At 48.1% G+C, this 15103-nt stretch overlaps 1 protein-coding gene across 1 annotated transcript in view; it reads right to left on the reverse strand.

Annotated features, from left to right (window-relative positions):
- LRRC59 (leucine rich repeat containing 59) overlaps positions 1 to 8503 on the reverse strand; it is a 17090-nt gene extending 8587 nt beyond the window's left edge. The window contains exons 1-4 of the mRNA XM_033183470.1: positions 7554 to 8503; positions 5299 to 5358; positions 3048 to 3206; positions 2707 to 2811 (exon numbers count right to left, since the gene is read on the reverse strand). Coding sequence (XP_033039361.1) covers positions 2707 to 2811; positions 3048 to 3206; positions 5299 to 5358; positions 7554 to 7658 — 429 coding nt within the window. The 5' untranslated portion in view covers positions 7659 to 8503. The remainder of the gene's footprint in view (positions 1 to 2706; positions 2812 to 3047; positions 3207 to 5298; positions 5359 to 7553) is intronic.
- Between the last annotated feature and the right edge of the window lie 6600 nt (positions 8504 to 15103).

A 15103-nucleotide genomic window follows, 5' to 3' on the forward strand; every position in this document is an offset into this window, starting at 1 on the left:
AGAAAACTCCAGACACCCATACCTCCAGACAAGCACACACCCATCATAAGAAGTATTCAGGAGCAGACCAGCAAAAGGATCTCCTTTCAAGAGCCTGGTTTGGGCCAGGCATGGTAGCTCACGCCTGTAATCCCAGCACTTTGGGAGGCCAAGGTGGGCAGATCACTGGAGCTCAGGAGTTCAAGACCAGCCTGACCGATATGGTGAAACTCCATCTCTACTAAAAAATACAAAAATTAGCTGGGCGTAGTGGTGTGTGCCTGTAATCCCAGCTACTCAGGAGGCTGAGGCAGAAGAATCTCTTGAACCTGGGAGGTGGAGGCTGCAGTGAGCCGAGATTGTGCCACTGCACTCCAGCCTGGACAACAGAGCAAGACTCTGTCTCAAAAAAGAAAGAAAAAAAAAAAAAGAAAAGAAAGAAAAGAAATCAGGTCTGGACCCAGAGTTAGGGCTCAGGGCACTCAGGCAGTGGAGAAGTCATGGGTCCCATTGCCATGATGCAGGGAGTGTGGAAAGTGAGAGTCCAGGGTGTTGGCTGAGGAAGAGGAGTGAGGGGAGTGGATCACCTGAGGTCAGGAGTTCAAGACCAGTCTGACCAACATGGTGAAACCCCATCTCTACTAAAAATGCAAAAATTAGCCAGAGGTGGTAGCATGCCTCTGTAATCCCAGCTACTCAGGAAGGTGAGGTGGGAGAACTGCTTGAACCTGGGAGGCGCAGACTGCAGTGAACTGAGAGCGTGCCACTGCCCTCTAGCTTGGGTGACAGAGCAAGACCCCATCTCAAAACAACAAAAAAAATTAATTACCTGAAAACACAGGCAATGCAGAAATGGGACAGATTCTCATAGTCTGGAGTCCATGAGCTCCTGGAGGGTAAATTTTTGTCTAGCTACCCTAGTTCATAGCATACAGTAAGCACTTGATGAATACATTGAACAAATCATTTTTAAAAGTTGCTTTAATGTGCACCAAGCTGATTAAGACTAACCCATATACCCACCAGGGTTTAGGTCTTACCTGGACAGAGCTAGTAAGACCTAAACTAATTCCTGCAGACAGGCGACCTGATTCTGACTGGCCCAGGCCATTTCCCTACAAAGCCTAAAGGTGTGCTGCAGCTCTAGGACAGCTGTGCCAGGGACCATGGCTTTAGTTACCACATCCACTATGTTGCCTGGAGCTTTGGCTGAAAGACATATGCAAATACAAAAAAGGCCTTTGTACGCAATAAAAATTATTTTTGTATGTCAAAAACTGTGGAATATCATCAATTTCCTATGGTTCCACATATCATCTACTGAATGAATGGATGGATGGATGAATGAAAGGTATGTATATGCTAAGGGTTTCTTGTGTCAGAGAAATGAAAGTAATGCCGACTCCTCAGGGCTCTGAGGATTGTGAGATGGTGCATGGAAAGCATCCAGGACAAGGAAAGAGTAATCAATGGTAGCTACTGTCAGTTTTCAGAACAGACATCACTCCTACAGCACCCAGTTTTCAAAAGAGGATTTCACTGAGCACTTATACTGTTCTCATCTAAGGGAAAACTCTTGTCTTAGCTACTTGGTTGTGTTAACTTTGCACTTGATTTATTGTAATAAGTGATGATACAGATGATGAGATTATATAAGAAGCCCTGAGCTAATGATAAGAAGTATCTTACTCTCTTTCTCTCTACTTGAGACAGCAGAGACTCATCATTCACCCATGAAATCTAGTAATTAAAGTTGTCTTTTTTGTTCAACATGCACCTTAAACATAGCCAACTCAGTCATTTGGTGCTCAGCTGAAGCAGCAGCAATGTTCCAAAGCTGGAGGGAAAAAGTGACTATAGTTGGAGTTATTAAGACAGGTATAATGCTGTTCTTAATAGGCAGGGTACGGCACCTTCCAGGCTACTGACCACAGACAATGGTTGTCTTGCATGCTGCTTTCAGTTCCTCACTCCTATGTCAGATGACTCAACTGTAATCAAATACCAGGTCTGCCCAGGACGTGTCTGCTTACAGCTATAAACTTAGAGCTGTAACATCTTTATCATCGCTTTTATTATCAACATTCCTACGACTGTGCCTCAGAAAGGCCATGGCCCCTAACCCCCTGGTACAGTTAAAACAACTGTCCACACAGTGTCATGTTACATCACGCAAGCTCCTGGCTTAAGAGAGGAAGTACTGCAGTAGAGAAGGCAGTCTTGTTCTGCGACTTGTGAAGTAAATGCAGGCCGGGCACGGTGGCTCACGCCTGTAATCCCAGCACTTTGGAAGGCCAAAGTGGGCGGATCATTTGAGGTCAGGAGTTCGAGACCAGCCTGGCCAACATGGCGAAACCCCATCTCTACTAAAAAATACAAAAATTAACTGGGCATGGTAGCAGGTGTCTGTAATCTCAGCTACTCGGGAGGCTGAGGCAGGAGAATCGCTTGAACCTGGGAGGCAGAGTCTGCAGTGAACTGAGATTGTGCCACTACACTTCAACCTGGGCAACAGAGCAACTCTGTCTCAAAACAAATAAAAAACAAAAAAAAATAAAGTAAATGCAGAAACAAAGGTCTCTGCTTGACAGGCTCATAGTGGACGTATTTCACTGGGACCTGAATGCTTAATTCCACACAAAGCTCCAGGTGGCCCAGGAGGGAAAAACAGGAGGAGGAGAAATCCCAGGGGAGTATATAAGGCGCCACCGGGAGCTTGCTGCTTACCTTGTTTGCACACTGCTTACACTGCTTCTCATCCAAGCAGTCACCTGCCACCTTGGCCAGGACAGGATCCAGGGGGTTATCCTTCAGGTCCAACCACTTCAGGTTCTAAAGAGATGGGCAATGGGCAAAGAGGCTTGTTAAGCCCAAGTTCACAAACATAGACCCTGAGGGTGGAACAAAATGAGCAGGAAGAATGCCCCTCTGTGTTCCACCTATAGGAAGCGTCATCTGAGGCAGGACAACAACGGGGTATTTCTGTCAGTCTTTCTCAGGGCCGTGCTCCAGAGTCCCTGAGTTCTTTGCCACACTTGGCCATGAAACACGGGTTCATGAATTGTTACCTTGAGCTGAGCAAAGCTGACAGGCAAGGTGACCAGCCTGTTGTTGAGGAGATCCAGGTGCTGGAGGTTGACCAGACGGCCGAAGTCTGCTGGCAGCTGCTGCAGCTTGTTCTTACTCAGGTCTAGCTTCACCAGGTGTGTGAGGCCACAGAAATCCGACTAGGATCCAAAGAGAAACTAAGCTAGGCTTGTCCAACACACAAGTCATGACAGCTTTAAATGTGGCCCAACACAAATTTGTAACCTTTCTTAAAACATTACGAGATTTTTTTTTCTTCTTTTTTCAGTTCATCAGTGTATTTTATGTGTAGCCCAAGATAACTCTTCTTCCAATGTGGCCCAGGGAAGCCACAAGACTGGACACTCCTCATCTAAGCCTTGGGCTCACACACTTTGGTGTAACAGTCTGGAAGCCCTCAAGTCAGAGGTACCCCCTGTAAATATCCTGGTTCTACTGTTAGCAGCCATTCTTCCTCAAATGAAAATGCAGAGAACACCTGCCATTCCTGGTGATAATTACCAAGATGTGTATGGAAAAGGGCTTAGCACAAAGTAGGCACAAAACACTATATCTTCATCCTCAGTTCTTGCTCCAGCCCACCCTCCACACTGCTCCTGGAGTGGTGTGGGACCCATTCTGTCCTTCCATAGCACCCTATGCTCACCATTCATAGGATCTGTCAAAACAGTGTGCTCAAGCATTTTAAAAAGATCAGGCACTCCTGGAGTATTCAGTCTAATTCTTGTTATTTGCAGCACCTAGCACAATACTTAACACAGATGCTCAACGGACATTCTGTGAATAACTAACTGAACGGGCTGCGGCCCATCCTACCCAAGTCCTGGCTCTTTCTCAACACAGGTCAAAACATCCCCCTGACATTAAACCTTTGCTAAGCACTCATCTGAAAGTGATGGTACAACTTCAGCTAATGAGGCACTATTCATGCTCTCTAGGGACTTGGAAATGCCAGTGGCTCTGCAGTGCAGAGTGAAATGGAAGTTGTCAGTACAGACAACAGAACAAGCTCAGATTGAAAAGTGCACTTGGCTGAATGACCATCTGGCAAAGTGTACAATAGGAGTGCGGCTGCAAGGAATTGCTACCCTGCTTTTATTTTTATTTTTTTAGAGGTGGGGTCTTGCTATGTTGTCCAGGCTGGTCTCAAACTCCTGGGCTAAGTGATTCTCCCACCTCAGCCTCCTGAGTTACTGGGATTATATGCATGAACCACAGCTCCCCAACATATTCTTCTTTTATTCAACACAAAATACTTTCTGGAAGAAGTGGGATCTCAGATGCTTTTTGAATGTTAGAAACAGTTTTTGATGAGCTGTGGGAAGGTACTATGGACAATAAGCAAGGCCTAGGAGTACACTGAGAGGTGAGTGGACTAATGATCCAATGAGGACATTGCCAACTTCTGAACTTGATCCCTGAGCCACAGCCAGGGCCAAATAGGAAGTTACTCTGGAGTACAGCAAGGAGTGGCACAGCTAGAGTGATGGGTGGAAGAGGCAACAATAGCCCACTTAGGCCGGATCGTGCAGGAGCACTGCTACGTCGGAGAGGCTGAGGGGCTGCATGAATCCACTGTCTACACTCGTGCAGGAGCACTGCTACGTCGGAGAGGCTGAGGGGCTGAATGAATCCACTGTCTACACAAGTGGAGCAGAAAGAGAATTAGCAGATGTTGTGCAAGAAAAATCAAAAGGATTTGATTATAGACTGAATGTGCTGACCAAATTGAGCAAATCTAAAGTAATTCAAGTCCTTTGGGAGAATAATGATAAGGTAGTCCCATAAAATCACATTCTTTCTTGCTCCCCACCAAAAGATGCACAAGGAAGCTGTTCACAGCTTTCTCCCTGGAATGCAGAGCAACTTACAAAATGGTCTCCGAATCCTCTACGCAGTAGGGAGGTAAACTATTTTTCAGAGGAATAAAATAATGTAGAAAAAAGATGGGCCCAGTAAGTTACTCAGCATCCTATTGAGTCTAGTTTTCTGTGGCCTTACTTTTATCACTGTTCTGAAGAATGGGGCCTCCATCTCAGTTCCTTTCCCACTGAGACTAACCACCCCACTCCACTATGCCTCCCCTACACACTCAGATTTAGCTATAGCCTGCCTGTAGGCCTGTCCTGAAATTATGCCGTATGACACCCTCCCGCCCCCCATCCACCCCCGAAACAGGAAGGAGATGCATCCGAGGCACCAGAAGGAGTCATGGCTGCATGCCAGTCTTACCGGTAGAGTAGTCAGTTTATTACAAGACAGATCCAGGATGGTGGCCTTTGGAAGAGCAGCCTAGGTAAAACAGGATGAGAAAAACCTGTCAGACCAACACCTGGAACAATTCAGTGACATCTGTTAATGAAGCATTTTCCAGAGAAAGTTCCCACGATTAGGAAAGGCCTTTTTAAAATGGCAGTAAAGAGGAACATTCCTGGGAATAAGAGGAAAAATGAGCCAGTCAACAATGATCTAAGGAAGAATGCAAACAGAAGGGATGTGGCTGTACAACATCCAAGAAGGGAAACCTTAGGCGAGGCACAGGGACTCACATCTGTAGTCTCATAGTCTCAGCTACTCAGAAAGCTGAGACAGGAGGATCGCTTGGGCCCAGGAGTTTGAGGCCGGCTGGGCAACACAGTGAGACCCCATCTCCAAAAAAAAAAAAACGGGAAGGAAGGAAAGCAAAATTTAGATTCTTAGACATTATTCCTAGCACTTTAAAAATAAATATTACCCAGCGTCCCTTTTATTAGGTTTCGGGGCAGGGACAGTGTCTAATAAAGCTTTGCAATTTCCATACTCCCCAGTTCAGGCCCTTCCTCAGAACAGGTACTCAATATCCATACATGTTCCCTGAATCATGACTGATCGAGTAAGTAGCAGAATGAATGACAGAGTGAAAAAACAAGGCCCTGTCCGGCACATTGGCTCACGCCTGTAATCCCAGCACTTTGGGAAGCCCAGGTGGGCAAATTACCTGAGGTCAGGAATTCAAAACCAGCCTGACCAACACAGAGAAATCCCGTCTCTACTAAAAATAGAAAATTACCCAGACATGGTGGCACATGCCTGTCATCCCAGCTACTCGGGAGGCTGAGGCAGGAGAATCGCTTGAACCCAGGAGGCGGAGGTTTCGGTGAGCCGAGATCGCGCCACTGCACTCCAGCCTGGGCAACAAGAGCGAAACTCCGTCTCAAAAAAAAAGAAAAAAAAGCCCTCACAGCCCACTCTATTTTCCCATGGTGTCCAGGCTGGACAAGCTCAGCAAAACTTTCTCCCTAAGGTTAATGCTGGGCTGTTCAGATGCCTGGAGTACATGGTTTCAGAGGGCAGTCCTAGGGCATGGTGAAATAAGGCTGGCCATCTATCTTCCTGGGGTAGTAAAGGAGGGATCCTCTGGCAAACTGCACTTTGTCACAAAGTCATAAAGTGAAGTTTGACCACCTAAAACAGTTTTAAACACTACAGTGGGAAAAACCACAATACCAGCTACGAGTATCAGTATTTGCACCTTCCAAGCATTTTCCATTACAATGGCATTTAACCTCGCATTAAGCGTATGAGATGGAAACTATTATCACCATTGTATAAATGAGGAGATCTAAGCATAAAGGCTAACTAGCTTGCCAAGGGCACTCAGCTATTAAGCAATGGAGCTGGGAGGGGCTGGAAACCCGGTTCTAACCATCGTCTAATACCCGTCCACTGTAGAAGAAAGACTGGGCCCAGCGCCCAAGGCTAATGTAATTTATCAACGTAAGAAAGCAAAGTGTAGGTCACCCAAAGTGAGTCTAGTAGGGCGTTGGCGGGGGTGGGAGGGGGAACTGAGTGAGAAAAGCAGGGATGTGGGAACTAGTTCCACGTGGACAAAACTAGATGCCTAATCTTCCTGGAGCGGTATAAGCCTCAGTTTACAGGAGAAAGGTTGGGGGAGAGAGGGGCGAAGGGGACTCCCGCCAGTTTCAGCGGAATTGGGATGAGACTTTACCAGCCAAGCTGGGGGGAGACTTTAGTTTCTTCGAGGTAGGCTGCCTCAGGGCTCGGGCAGCCAGCTGGAATTGCCAGCTTCCTAGAAGAGCCAGGTTCTGGGCCACACCCAGGTCTACTAGGAGGCCTACTCCCCCGGAACGAGTCACTCATTCATTCTCGAATACATCCAGTAACTGCTCCGTGGGCTCCCACTCTGGGTCGGGCATGGAGCTGGGCGCTGTGAAAGTCCCCCAAAGGTGGCAGATTCGTTTCTCGGCCTGTAAAAAGTCTAGGGCCAGAGAAGCAGATCTTCCCTATGCTCTGGAACTGCGCCAAAGTGACACGTGTACATCCCGGGAAGAACGTTGGGCTGGACGCGGCCTCCCAGGGGACTCAGTCCCACCACCCCGCTTTTTTTTTTAAAGAAAAGGAAACTGATGCTTGGGAAAGTAGGTGGCCCACACAGGCGCCAGCGCCCGGCGAAGGTGGGCGCCTGGGTCTCGCGGGACGATACTGACCAGCTCCTTCACCGGGACTTCATTTAAGTCGCTGAGGCTCAGGTCCAGTTCGTTGCCGTCCAGCTTGTCACGGAGGTTCCCGCCCTTGCTACCGGCCTTGGTCATGGTAACGCCGGCTGAGCGGGCCCCGGCTCGGGGGTTCCGACTGGCAGGTGAAAGGAGCTGAAATGCCGCTTGTCAGTTCAGCGGTCCCCCACCAAAACGACGACGCCTGAGCCCTCCGTCGCCGCCGGTGCGAGATCGCCTCCGCCCGTCCGCCTGCCGGCCGCACTCCGAGCCCCGCGCCTAGCTCCCACCGGTGCGGCGACGACGACCACTTCCGTGTCCACGTCACCTTCCGCGACCACTGAGATGGGCTGGGCCAGAGCGGCCCGAGAGTGTGCGGGCACGCCCCCTGGTGCCCAGAGTGATACACTGCACGTCGCAGCCGCCGGAGGGGTGGGGTTGGAGGCTCCGAGCCCGGTTCACCGGTGGCCCGCGGGCATTATTGCAGGCAGTGCCAAGAGGCAAAAGGGCACGGACTGGACGCCAGAAGACTGGGTTGACATCCAATACTGACCTCATCAGATCACCCCAATCCCCCTGATTAGGAGCAGAAGCTGGGTGTCCTCTACAACTGCTCCCTGTCCTCTACTTAACCCCCGAATAACCATCATCGGGAAAACTCGATTGCCTGAATTTCTCCTGTCCTCCCCACTCACTGCCTCAGTGCTTGTCTCTGTCCTTCCATCCATTTTCACCCCGCTACCCGCTGATCTTTCTAAAAATCTGACCAAGTCTCTCCCCTGCGTGAAACCCTTCAAACTTGCAGCTACCTCTAGGATACGGACCACTTTCCTTTCGAGACTGGGTCCTGCCTGCTTCCGCACCTTCCAAACACGCTCCGGTCCCTGCCTGGCCTAGATGCTGTGTAGATTTCCGGGAGGTGGCTCCCACGTCTGGCCCTCCCTTGCAATGGCCCTGCCTCGCCTCACTCACCTCTGTCTAGCTAATTCCTCAGTCCTTCAGGAAATCTCCCCTGAACACCGTGAACGTCAGACTGAGTTAGTCCCCCCCACCCACTTACGGTCCCGTGTGCTACTTTATCATCAAGAAACGGTAGAGCTTGATGGCCAAGTGGGACCTCTGGCACTAATACCCATCCACTGGGTATTCATCCTGGCTCTGCCACTTGTTACTTATAAAACCGCAGACAATCACCAGGCTTCAGTCCTATCTATGAATCAATCTATGAGACATGTACCTAACAGAGGTTGGGGAGAACTGAAGGGGTAAAACACACCAAGAGCTTACAGCAGTCACTGGCACTTAGTAAGTACCCAATAAATATTAGCTACAATTCATGATCCATCTTGTGTTATACTTATCTTTATGTGTCTGTCCTTCATTCTGGACTGTGAGGACAGGGATTTTTGTCTTAATCATCTTCGTATGCCCAGAGTCAGCCTGTCTGATGTAGGATAGCTGCTAAATCAGATGTCTGTGGAATAAATGAATAGATGGATGAATGAACGAAGGAATGAATGAACCACTTTACCCACTCCAAACCTCAGTTTACTCATTTTGAAATGGGGATATTAAAGCTTATCTCAGAGGGGCCGAGCAGGGTAGCTCACACCTGTAATCCCAATACTTGGGAGGTCAAGGTGAGAGGATTATTTGAGGCTAGGAGTTCAAAACCAGTCTGAGCAACACAGCAAGACTCCGTCTCTACAAAAAATAAAAAAGCTTGTCTCAGAGGGGAACCAGGAAGACCAAATAAAGTAAGAGCAATTGTTATGGGGAGGGTCCTTGTTCTTAGAATTCCCAAGATGGTGGCAGGCTGCTTCCAAGATGGTGGCAAGCCTCTTGTTCTCTGACCTGGGGTTCTTGGCCTCCCAGATTCCAAGGAATGGAATCTTAGGCTATGCAGTGAGTGTTATAGCTCTATTCAGCTCAATTAGGACAAACCCAGGCACTTAGCCATGCAGAAACAATGGCAAGCCTTAGCCTTATCGGGAGCAGCAATGGGCGCCTAGCTGGATCAGGAGCACAGCAGACACCCTGCCAGATCTAGAGGCGTGGAAGTCAGTGGTGGGTCTGCGACAGCAGCAAACAGCAGTGGTGGACAGTAAGCAAAAGCTCAGCTCAAGCCAAAACACGGACCAGAAAAGTGTGCAGTTGCAAGATTTAATAGAGTGAAAACAGAGCTCCCATAAAATGGGAGGGGACCCAAAGGGGGTTGCCATTGCTGACTCGAATGCCTGGGTTTATATCCCCATCATTGTCCCTCCTCCTGTGCTCTCAGGCGATAGGTGATTGACTATTTCTTTACCTCCTGTTTTTGCTTAATTAACATTTTAGTGAGCTCTCTTTACTACCTGATTGATCGGGTGCGAACTAAATTGCAGGCCCCGTGTTTAAAGATGGATGCAGTCACCTTCCCAGCTAGGCTTAGGGATTCTTAGTTGGCTTAGGAAATCCAGCTAGTCCTGTCTCTCAGTCCCCCCTCACAACAGGAAAACCCAAGTGCTGTTGGGGAGGTTGGCTGACGACTGCTCTAACTGCTTCCTGCTGAATTGAGGCATAGTAGGGGTCATGCAGTTGAGATTTTCTCGGGAGGGGTGCCTTCGATGTCACCAGCATCAGAGCATGGACTAGCAGGCCGGTCCAGGGTTCCGCAGTAGATCTCAGCCATGGACTGCATTGGAGGCTCCATTTGAAGAACCATTTGTAGTTTTACAGCTTCGATTCTGGAAGAAACAAACTTAACAAGGAGGTTAAAGATACAGGGATTGAAATGTACGGCCTGTAGTGTAAGGGATTATTTCTTTGGCACACTTCACAGGCCCTGACAATCTGCTTGATAGTTTTAAAAAGGTCTGGTCCAGTAAATAATAATTTGGCAACCTAATGGGTGCTATCAATACCTAAGTGAAAGGTTTGGTGAAGGATTTTAAGTAATTTCCATTGGTTAGCTGCAGGCAAAAGTATTTTTCCTTCTCCAGTGGCCAGCCATCCTGAGGGGAGGAAACTATGGCCTCGTGAGGTTCCCCGTTCTATTTCTCCTGCTGAGTCCTGGGGCTTGTTTCCCGGAGGGGATGACCCCACACTAGGGGTTCTTCTATAAGCATTTCTAATGGAGGGTCCCGCCTTGCGGCTCTTTTGGCTTCAATATCTGGTTGGCAATTCCCTTCTATTTCTTCTTTCCTTTCCTTTCTGATGACCCGGCAGTGTAAGACTGCCACCTCTTTAGGTTTCTGTATAGCCAATAATAGTCTCCTGATGGCTTCCTGATGTTTGATAGCTGTTCCCTCGGAAGTTAGGAATTCCCTTTCTCTCTGGATTGTTGCATGGGGATGGAGGACTAGGTAAGCATACTTTGAGTCTGTATATATATTTATCCTTTTTCCTTCTAATTCTAGCGTATAGTGGCCCCTGCTTTTGCTAGAATGTCTCTCCGTAACAAGGCAGTGGGGCTTTCAGGCATAATTAGAAAAGCATGTGAAAAGAGTTCCCCAGTCACAGCTTAGTGACTGGGAGAAGTATCTAGTGACTGGCCGTCCTAGGACCCCTCGGATAGTGACAGATCTGGAGGACAGTTGTCTGGGACAGGAAAGTAAGACTGAGAAGGTCGTGCCAGTGTCCAGGAGACAGTTAACCTCCTGGCCCTCACTGGCCAAGCATGGGGCTCTGTGAGGGTGATGGCATGGGCTGGCGCTTGCCCCGGGCACGCTCAGTCCTGTTGCTGGATCCATCTGGTTAGTGGCTTCTGACTCAGAGGACCTTCATCCCCTGGAGCAGTGGGCCTTCCAGTGATTCCCTTGACATAAGGGGCATCAACAGGAGGCAGCTTATTTCTATTCGGATGATCTTTTTAAAAGTGTCCTTGGCCAGGCACGGTGGCTCACGCCTGTAATCCCAGCACTCTGGGAGGCCGAGGCGGGTGGATCATGAGGTCAGGAGATAGAGACCATCCTGGCTAACACAGTGAAACCACGTCTCTACTAAAAAACACAAAAAATTAGCCGGGCATAGTGGCGGGCGCCTGTAGTCCCAGCTACTCGGGAGGCTGAGGCAGGAGAATGGCGTGAACCTGGGAGGCGGAGCTTGCAGTGAGCCGAGATAGTGCCACTGCACTCCAGCCTGGGCGACAGAGCAAGACTCCGTCTCAAAAAAAAAAAAAAAGTGTCCTTGTAGGCCACACCGGAAGCAAGCCCTATTAGGCATTCGATTTCCCCAGCCTTTCCATGTTCCAGAGCCTCCAAGGTCTGCTTGCCTGAGGGCCATGACTAAAGCGGTGGCCTTTTTCTTATCTCATTTGTCCTGTTCTGCCTGTTCCTCCTGATCTCTACTATAAAAAACTGAGGTTGCCAAATTCAAACAGGGTTTCTAAGTTTTGCTCCAGGACTAAGGCGCTCTTTTGAAGTTTTTTTTTTCATGTCTGCAGCTGACTGAGTGATAAACTTATCAAGATTAGTTGGCCTTCAATAGAGTCAGGTGACAGAGAGGTATGCTTCCTCAATGCCTCCCTTAATCTCTCCAGAAAGGCAGTAGGATTTTCTTCCTTTGTGTTATAGTGGACATCACTGAATAATTTATAGGCTTCTTCCTAGTTTTCCTTAGTCCTTCTAGCACGCAAGTTAGTAAATGTCTGCGGCACCAATCTCTATGTTCTGATTCTGTGTCCCAGTGAGGGTCTACACTGGGCACTGCTTGCTGGCCTGTGGGGAATTGTTCTCTTTCCTCTTGTCATCCTATCATTGACCTGACTCAGATACCAGAGATCGCCAAACTCTCAGGCTGCAGTTATGGCGACACTTCTCTCATTTGGGATTAGTGTCTGATCTAGCAGTAACATTATATCTCTCCATGTCAGATCAAAGGATTGTCCTAACCCTTGTAAAACATCAATATAGTCATCAGGGTTATGTGAGAATTTACCTAGGTCTTTTTTTTGTTTTTTTTGGGACAGAGTGTCACTCTGTTGCCCAGGGTGGAGTGAAGCGGTTCGATCTTGGCTCACTACAAGCTCCGCCTCCAGGGTTCACACCATTCTCCTGCCTCAGCCTCCCAAGTAGCTGGAACTACAGGTGCCCGCCACCATGCCTGGCTAATTTTTGTGTGTGCGTGTGTTTTTAGTAGAGACTGAGTTTCAAAGTGTTAGCCAGGATGGTCTCGATCTCCTGATCTCGTGATCCGCCCACCTCAGCCTCCCAGAGTTCTAGGATCACAGGAGTGAGCCACCGCGCCCGGCCTTACCTAGGTCTATTTTAATTTGCTTCAAGTCTGACAGGGAAAAAGGTACATACACTCTGGGCCGAATTCTCCAGAATACATCTTAGGGGCATTTTTGCCTTGGGGGGAATGTTTCCTATCTGAAAAAAAAAACATAGGGATGCCAGCACCCCTAGTCATTTTCCGATGAGCATTAGTCCTAGAGCGTCCTCTATGGTCCTAATGCTTATTCCTTTCCAGGGTGCGTAACCACCCATGGACCTCTGCTTATCAGATTAGTTACGCTCACTGATGTAGCAGTCCTGCACCTGTTTTCCCGCCTTTCTTGACCACAAAGGGGTCTGGGCTGCTGGATTCTAGTGGTCCTTTACCAGCGTGCCCAACATTGCCTTTGTGCTCAGAGGCGAGTTCTAGAGTTGGGCTGGGTTCCTGAGTATTTCGTAACAACCCAGCTGCCCCATCAAGATGCATTCCCATAAACAACAGTTCTTACGCAAATTCGCTTCAGAGAGGGTGTCGGTAACCTTTTGAGTCAGGATTGAGATAAAGTCTTTTTGATTCTGTAAATACTTTAAGGCTTGGCTGAGGGCAAACAGCTCCCACATTTGAGCAGACCAATTAGGCAATTCTTCTAACTCTGCTTCCGCAAGAGTCTCCTTATCAATTACTGAATACCCACTGTGTTTTTTCCTCAATCACCTGGGAGGAGCCATCTATAGTTCTGTTCTGAAGGGAGTTCCTCCTAGGTCTGGTCAGAACTTTGTATGGTAATTAAAATTTAAATCCCCTGTTAGGAAATCTGCTGGGTTAAGGAAATTTTCAGTGGTTAATGTTAAATCACCTTTTTCTAACAGAATAGCCCCATACTTATAAGATTTTTGAGTTAGTAAGCTACCTTTTTGCTTTTTTGACTTAGAATAATTCTGAACTGGTGAGGTGTGCTCACAATGAGGTTTCCTCTAAAAGTTACTTTTCTAGGCTGGGTGCAGTGGCTCGCGCCTGTAATCCCAGCACTTTGGGAGGCCAAGACGGGTGGATCATGAGGTCAGGAGATCGAGACCATCCTGCCTAACAAGGTGAAACTCCGTCTCTACTAAAAATACAAAAAAAAAATTAGCCGGGCCTGATAGCGGGTGCCTGTTAGTCCCAGCTACTCAGGGGGCTGAGGCAGGAAAATGGCAGGAGAATGGCGTGAACCTGGGAGGCAGAGCTTGCAGTGAGCCGAGATCGCGCCACTGGACTCCAGCGTGGGTGACAGAGCGAGACTCCGTCTCAAAAAAAAAAAAAAAAAAGTTACTTTTCACTTTCTTGTGTTAGCAAAGCAGTTGCTGCTACAGATTGAATGCATTTGGGCCATCTGTGGGTTGCTGGGTTATTAATTTTTGGTAGGAAGGCTACTGTGGTCTCTGTTTTCAGGCTACGCCCTTGTTTACACTGACAACAAGGCAATATTGGAGTGTTATAGGGTCATAGAGAAGACCTTCAATTATCAATTATAGGTTTTAAATTCATCCTGGCTTTTAAAGGAATAGGGCACACTGTTTTTTCTTTACTATATTTATCTCTCTTTTTCTCTCTCTCTTTTTTCTCTCTATCTCTGTCTCTTCTCTCCTTGACTTACTCAATTCGCTTTCATCTTGATCTATTATGTTGTTGTAGACCCAGTTCCAGTTGTTAAAATACTGGGTCATCAGTTCTAAGGCCCTGGCCAATGAGCCAAGGCTTGGAGATTGTATCACAGAGGGGTAAGATGGGTAGAAATCAGGGGAGGAGAGCATCTTACACAATGGGAGAGCAATCCTCCTAGCCATTTACAAACCTGGGGCCCTGGCAAGGGGGGTGGGGAACAGGTCCCACATAACTGCCCATGTTGAGAGCTGTATGCCTAAATTGGGAGGGACACCAGGGACAAGACTCCCTGGGTTCATAGCCTAGATTCCTAAGGACACAATATAGAGCTGCCTTAGATCCCTTTGGAGATACAACCTGCTCTAATACTTGGGAGAGGAAGTGAAAGTCTGAAGCATCAGTACCTAGGAGGCAGGGATCAGAGGAAGTAGATTCAGAGGTAAGGAGAATTTTGGGGCTACACTTTCAAGAAAGTCATGCTTGGGACCCAGGCGGTATGGGTCATAAGGAAAGGTAGGGGCGCACGCATGGGTGACTGTTGAGTAGAGACTTCTGACTGAGCCATGATCTCAACCAGCTAACGTTGGGAGTTTGGGATGACAGCTTTCTGCCTCTAGTCAGCCCTCAGCTTCCCCAGGAAAATTGAAAGCAGAAGCTGGTTCCAAGCAGACCAACGCTCCCAACCCAGAAGTGTTGGGGGTTGT

The sequence above is a fragment of the Trachypithecus francoisi genome, unplaced genomic scaffold, assembly GCF_009764315.1.
Source record: "Trachypithecus francoisi isolate TF-2019V2 unplaced genomic scaffold, Tfra_2.0 Lachesis_group20, whole genome shotgun sequence".
Taxonomy (NCBI): Eukaryota; Metazoa; Chordata; class Mammalia; order Primates; family Cercopithecidae; genus Trachypithecus; species Trachypithecus francoisi.